The sequence below is a fragment of the Limulus polyphemus genome, unplaced genomic scaffold (assembly GCF_000517525.1).
Source record: "Limulus polyphemus unplaced genomic scaffold, Limulus_polyphemus-2.1.2 Scaffold6927, whole genome shotgun sequence".
Lineage (NCBI taxonomy): Eukaryota > Metazoa > Arthropoda > Merostomata > Xiphosura > Limulidae > Limulus > Limulus polyphemus.
In genome coordinates this window covers 19,719-26,680 of record NW_013672537.1, presented here as the reverse complement: position 1 = coordinate 26,680, position 6,962 = coordinate 19,719, and the positions used below count along the sequence as shown (strand labels likewise).

General features: G+C 34.6%; 1 protein-coding gene across 2 annotated transcripts in view; it reads left to right on the top strand.

Moving 5' to 3' along the window:
* Positions 1-6,962, top strand: part of LOC106474187 (ectonucleotide pyrophosphatase/phosphodiesterase family member 5-like) — a 29,367-nt gene that overhangs the window by 11,173 nt on the left and 11,232 nt on the right. For both annotated transcript variants that reach the window (XM_022402545.1, XM_013934878.2), the window contains one exon: positions 4,351-4,536. In XM_022402545.1, coding sequence (XP_022258253.1) covers positions 4,351-4,536 — 186 coding nt within the window. The remainder of the gene's footprint in view (positions 1-4,350; positions 4,537-6,962) is intronic.

Here is a 6,962-nt window from a genome sequence, read left to right as displayed (position 1 = left end):
GTTTAGAGGATGAAACAGCCGAGATGGACCAATAGGTCTCATGTTGTCCCAAAACATGTTATGTTACACAAGTTCTGTTTTCCAGCCATAATTCAAATTTTTCTTGTTAACAGTTGTACTGTCTTAATTTCATTATTATGAATTCTGACATTGCATTATTTGCTGCTGAAAATGTTTCTACCAGTATTGGAAGTTACTCGTGTAGTCTAACTTTATCATTGGCCCTTACTGATAAACATATTCAAGCTGCTACTTCACTACTGCCTGCTTGTCTGACTGGCAGGATTTCACATTCATTGTCACTCAGTGGTGGAACATCTGCATTTTTCACATTTATGAAAACAAAACACTACTATTAACATATAATGTTTCTTTGCTGAGGCTCCCATTGATATAGTTTCTGATACTTCGTGGCTGTTATTTTCTTTTGACATGCTTTGTTATAGGGTATTCCTCTCCCCCACCCTTAACATTTCAGATGATCTTGAAAGAACTTTTTCCCTGCATCATTTATATTTGCAGAGTTTATTGTCCTAAATATGTATTCGTATGTCATTTAACCTACCTCCAAGAAATTTTTTATGCTTTGGGGTACACTCACATGCGACACCTCCGATGAGACCCTACTTCTTGATAGCAGCTATCTTCGGAGTTGTTATTTCAAAGATTTTCCCTCTCTTCTTCTTCTCCTGAGAACTTTCAATTTTGGCTCAATCAGGAGTTTAATTCTGTGGTTCCCCCCTTTTTTCTCATCTGATATAATTTCACATATTTTCATAGATAACATTTTTTTTTTCAAATTCTTGGTTTCCTTCAGTATCAAAACCCTTGCATCCATCTTGAGAACTTTGCTTAATTGAGCATACTTTCATCTTTGACTCCAAATCATGTGTACCTCTGAGCTTCTCATGTGCCATATTCTATAAACATTCATGCAGTTTTATTTCCAGGGATACTGCCTGGCCGTACTATAATCCATTCAGACATTCAGCCCTCATTTTCGAGATCCCCATTTGCAGATCCTACTTCTCTGGTGATGGATGCTTTGAGCCAGTAGGTACACTTCAACCTCATTTATTTCAAGGAGATTCAATTCCAATACCTTTGTGGAAACACATGTGCCAGCCTTAAACATCCAGTCTCCAACAGTGATGTTTGTTGTTTGCAACTTCATGGATGGCAGTTATACAGTCCTCTATTTAAGGAGCTGGATTCTCTTTGTCAAGTTACTTCAATAATTTCACATTCTCACAGGTGTTCTTTCCTAGCTCTTTGATAATTTCTTTGAGATACTCTCAGAGGGATGTGCCTCAGAAACATTGTTTCTTGCATTTCTCCAACTCCAATGATTGCTTCATTTGTATATTCTTATTTCACACTTGTTGGTTATATTCTTTTATTGTAGTTTATAGAACTGTCCTCTCTGCCACAGATGTCAACTTCTACTGTCATCCCCATTTTTTTTCCTTACCTTTTTCAAACCTTTCTTTTATCCTCCAGTTCACAGACACTGTTCTTGGTGGGACTAGGGCCTTGTTTTATGTAATATTCCTTCTCATTTTGAACCTTTAACAACTTGCTCACACTTTCATTTCCCCTGGAAATGTATTCTTCTATGTTATTTGCTTCGCTTAGTAAAAAGTCTGATATTTATACCTTGATTTACCTACCAAAGACTTGGGTTACAAGAAAGGAAAATCATTGTTTTTCATATATTGTGTTACCTTCTCTGACTAACTCAGATTCTCACTCAGAAAAATGTTTTATTTCAAGAATAGAGTATTTAAGGGGGGCTCGAAATGAGTTGCTTATACCACACAACAAATTTCATTCCACAGATCTTGTTTGTTTCATCCACAGTAATGAATTGACACATGCATCTAATATGTCTTATGTATCAAGGTTGATGTGCCCAAACACCTTCAGAGTGAATTTCAGATTTCATCTCATCAAATTCAACTTTTGGCAATATCTATCTTTCCAGTTTCTTTAACCCTTTAGTGATCATCTTACAGGCAGGCATGTGGATAAATATGTATACATTTCTTCAGTTTTCCCAGTCCTTCATGCTTGAATGGCATCGTCACACTAATACTCCAAAGTGTCCATCAAGTCTGTCATTACATCTGCTGTTTTAGACCCACTACTAATTTTTCTATTCTTACCAAAAAATAAATACTTTCAAATTCAAATTCTTTTATTATTTGTCATTGCATTGGCCATACAGTCATCTGGCGATTGTATACACAGAAAAGCTCAGGCAACTTTGTGACCCCGTTGGCTGCTATGACTCTGACTATTTTTATTGGCCTAGACTAGTAATGCTACACAAGGAGGAATATGACATTTTCGAACTATATTGTTCTATATAGACATCATATATTTGTAACTTTGAAACTAAGCCAATGTTTTAAAGTTTAAATTACAAAATTGAGTAATAATTATTAGCAAGCAATTTTAAAATAGCAAGAAGAGGTTTAGCAAATTTAATCATGACTTAATTTGCATGATACAAGGGCTGTCAGATTGATTAAAGGTTTTCATAGTTCTGAGGCGATACAACGGCTGGAGTATGTCTACAAATAATATTTGACTGTGCTGGTCCATTAAGAATCTTCTACAAAAAAGGGATGACATATTATTCCAACTACCTATTTTTGCCACCATCTGTGTTCCCACTGTTGGCTCCAGAAGTACAATAAGCCATTACCACTTTAACCAACCCCCCTTTTTTGGAATGGACTGAAAGGATGAAAGGGGATACTCTGATGAGAAGAATGCCTTAATATCTGAATATGCTTAGGTCCAATCTGCTCATTCACTCTTGATCCAGTTCTTTGAATGTTTCACGTATTTGATTCTACTCTGCTTGACTACACTTTAATTGTAGTGTAGATCATTATCTTCTTGGCCTGTAACTTAGTTGTATAACATTTTCTTGTATCAGTTTCAATCTTATTGGTTGCTATCTCCTTTTTTTAATGTGGTATTCTGGCCTACAGTATTTTAGAGGTAAGACTACCCAAGTTGAATCTTACATTATTATAAATTCAAACAGGTACTTATCTCTGAAATACTTCCCCACCAACAATGGGGCTATAATTGGTTTTCATCACATTTTCAGGTTTTGAAAATTTTGAATTATGACAAGAGAGCAGAGCTTATGTATGATCTTTGATGCATCATAATAAATCATGAGGTAGGTGGGAAAGTGATGGATGCTCTGCAATGTGTAAGAAACATTCAGAATTTTGAGTTGCATATTTGTTGACACTATGAGAGCAAGCTCAAAAAGGAAAGGCTAACATTATTTCAGAGGCAAGTATCTGTTTGAAATTATTTTGTCATTGTAAGGAAGAAAATTAACTATTCTCAAGTATTAATATAATTAAACTAATGACATCGTGCTATGCTATGTTATGAAACATTAAGTAATTTAAAATAATCACCATAAAGTAAAACTAACAATTACCCTGCATACTCATATTTCATCACTTAATTATAAAATAGAAATAATTAAACACAGAAGTTTTTAAGGCATAATCATAATATTTTTTGAAAGGCTTGTAGTATTCTGTGAAATCTTTAATCTCGTAAATAGTTTGAAAATGGCTTGAATAGGTAGCACAAGAAACTTTGTTACAAATGTACAATGTTCATCAAGCTTTTGTAGTTTATGATGACTAAAGTTTGTCAAAATGTACATTAGCAATAAAGTTTCTTTCCATATCCGTTCAAGCCGTCTCCAACTTTTATTTTCTAAAAATTGGGTTCCTCCCCATCAAATTTCAATTTCACAAAGCAAATAATGTGTTGAATTTGTCATGGAATTAAATAAAGTTGGTGTTTAACTAGCAGCAGAGGAACACTCAATTGTGAACTATAAGAATTAATTTATGATCTCTGTCCATAATGAAACCATGTGACAATGAACAAATTTTGTTGCACCTAACTAGATGCATAACTTAGAATATATATGTTTAAGGAAATGGTAAAGTTGTAATTTCAAAATTGAAAGTGTCTGGTTTTAATGAAAATGTTGAAATTCACTGTTTGATTAATGATGGTTCTATCTGAATTGTTTGTAAATATTAAACAACTCGGAAAGCTACCAGTTTATAACTATGGTTTTCAAATCCGTTATTAGTCCACTTTGTTTTAACCATATTAATTATGTATTCTTTTTCTGGTAGTACTGTACCAGATTGCTTTAAATCAAATTAAGTAATAGGGTTTTAGTTTGAAAAAATAAAAAGTTTTTTTTGCAATAACCTCAAAAGTTTAATCAATCATTATAGTATATATCAAAAAGAAATTTTAATAAGTTTGTTATTTATTATGTTTTTATAGGAAAATTGGACAATATTTATAATACCTTGAAAAAAGCGTCAAAGACCAATCATTTCAAAGTTTACAAGAAAGAAGAAATTCCAGATGGGTACCACTACAAAAATAATCGTCGTATAATGCCAATTTTGGTGGAAGCTGATGAAGGATGGTTACTTATGCATAATCGAAGTAAATTTACAGGCAAAAGTAAGATTTTTTTTATGGCTGCTTATTTTCAAATTATTTGAAAGATCTCTCATTTTTTCTTACTTCTTATACAAAGTACATGTCTTAATGATGAATTAGTAGAATATTTGGTTCTCATCATATACGTTATCCAGGTTTTGAGAATTACTTGTAATGTATACCCCTTTTATGAGTGTACGTGAATTGTGAAAATTATTAATAAAATGAAAAAATTAATCTAACTAGTAAATACATCAGTAATAGCTCTTCATAAATGGAATATTATGTTTTCTGTAATGGAATGTAAAGTGAACAGTTTATAATATTCTGCCTCCAACTGTATTAGATCACTTCTAAATTGTTACTCATATTTATGTTATGAAATCTAACCATTTACCTTGCAAGAGCTCAGTGGGGTTAAATTTAAGTCACAACAAGACTGTTTTACAAAAGATGAAACATTATCCAGCTCTACCAAGTGTAGGCAGAGCTGAGTATAGAAATTGGGTTGCATATTAAGCCATACCAATACAGTAACTATCCAATGTCAAAGAAAACTTTGTGTCATTTTGCCTCGTGATCTCCACCTCTGTGAGGTGGTTCCTGGTGGTTAATGTACCACACTCATGTGCTCCATCTTTTGTGAGGCCCTTTTTGGAGGATGATGTTGTTGTTTAGGGCAAAGGTTCTCCCTCTCATGCTCTACCTTAGAGCTTTCATTACCTGAGGAGGCTTGTTACACAGTGGGGTACCAGTCTGAGTGGGTTTGGTTTGATGTGAACTGCCACATTGGCACATCCCTTCCTACTGTCATTTGGATGTCAGATTCCAGGATGTATGGTTGTGGAGTTGTACATATGTGCCCTGTTTCATAGTTTTATTTGAAAAACATGTGTTTCAGTTCCACTCAACTTGAGGTGAAGATAGTGTGAACCTTCCTCCTACCATGAGTCAGAAGTGGTATTCCCAATGCTGCTTGGTTTTTGCACTGGAGTTGACCAACCATGCGTGGTCCAACACAACTTAGCCACTTTACCCCTTGGGGCACATCCATTTTCACTTTCCCCACATTCTTGCCTGTGGATGGTTCTTCTACAGTAATTCTTCACCAGGATTGAGATTCAGGTATATTGTGGTTTGGATTCAAACCCATCTGATTTTTCTCTCCCTTTTGGTTGTGCTCTTTCCATCTGTGTATGTGACACCTATTTCTACACTGGGCACTGAGTATACCTGGTCTCCCAAGAGTGTTCGTCTCCCAATAGGGATCACACTTCATGGGGATTCTTCAAATGCTTTCTAAGAATACTCCTTTATATCCTTCGCACTGGTCCCTCCACCTATTCAATACATTCACACTTTCAACCCTTCCTCCCCACTTAAAACTGGTGCTTCCTCTATGCCTAATCTTGAAGTGGTAGTTCGATAGAATCGATTAGAGGGAGTCACACCTGAAGAAAGGGTGTGTTGTACTCCTATTGGTGGAGGGTTGTCGCATGATTATTTACATGCGAGACACAGTGAACCACAATGATTGTGGGGTACATGGGAGTTCGGGGTTTGCGGCATGCAAAAAAAGTTTTGCATATAGAGGGCAGCACTAAATGAGAGAGAGGTAAGTACCTATCAGAAATATATTTTCAGTATAAAAAAATAATAACTTTCAGCATTTGGATTTGTTTCCCATGATAAACAAAATACACAGTAATAAAATATTCAACTACAATGCAGAGAATAAAGATATTGCTGCTGTTTAAGTTTCCTACTCTTTTCTGATTCACACCATTCAACTTCCAATTTATACTAGAGTTAGAATAAGCACTTAAGCCTGAATGAGAGAAGTATTTTATAATTAACATATTTTTAAGATATTACTTACTTCCTGATGTAAAATACACTTAACTTCCAGCTTGTACTACAGTTAGAATAAGCACTATAGCCTGAATAAGAGAAGTATTTCATAATTAACATATTTTTTTAGGATATTTCTTACTTCCTGATGAAGAATATAGTTTTCCATAGAAGCAAATTTGAAGATTATTATTAAATTTAATGCATTCAATGTACCAAATTCAGACAGTCGAAATTTTGACCACATCTCTGCCATGAAATGGGCTGCTTTGAAAACAAGAAGTGACGTAACAGCTTTGCCATTTCTGCCAAGTTTTTCAACTTGACTGCTACACCTCCTCACTTCTGATCCACTTTCCCTGTATTTCAACAGCTTTCTTTGAGAATGAATGCTACTGAAAATCTTTGCAGAGATTTTGCTCATTTTTAGCAAATTTGTGCAAGTTTTCTGCATTTTGGAGAGAAAAAAAGACAGAGGAGTGCAGTCTCTATAAAATAACTTCAAAACTTTTAAGGTAAGACATTTGAAGTCCATTACAGGAGCTTCAAAAAGAATATGTGATAACCCATTTGCCATTTATTTCCCCAACTCACTA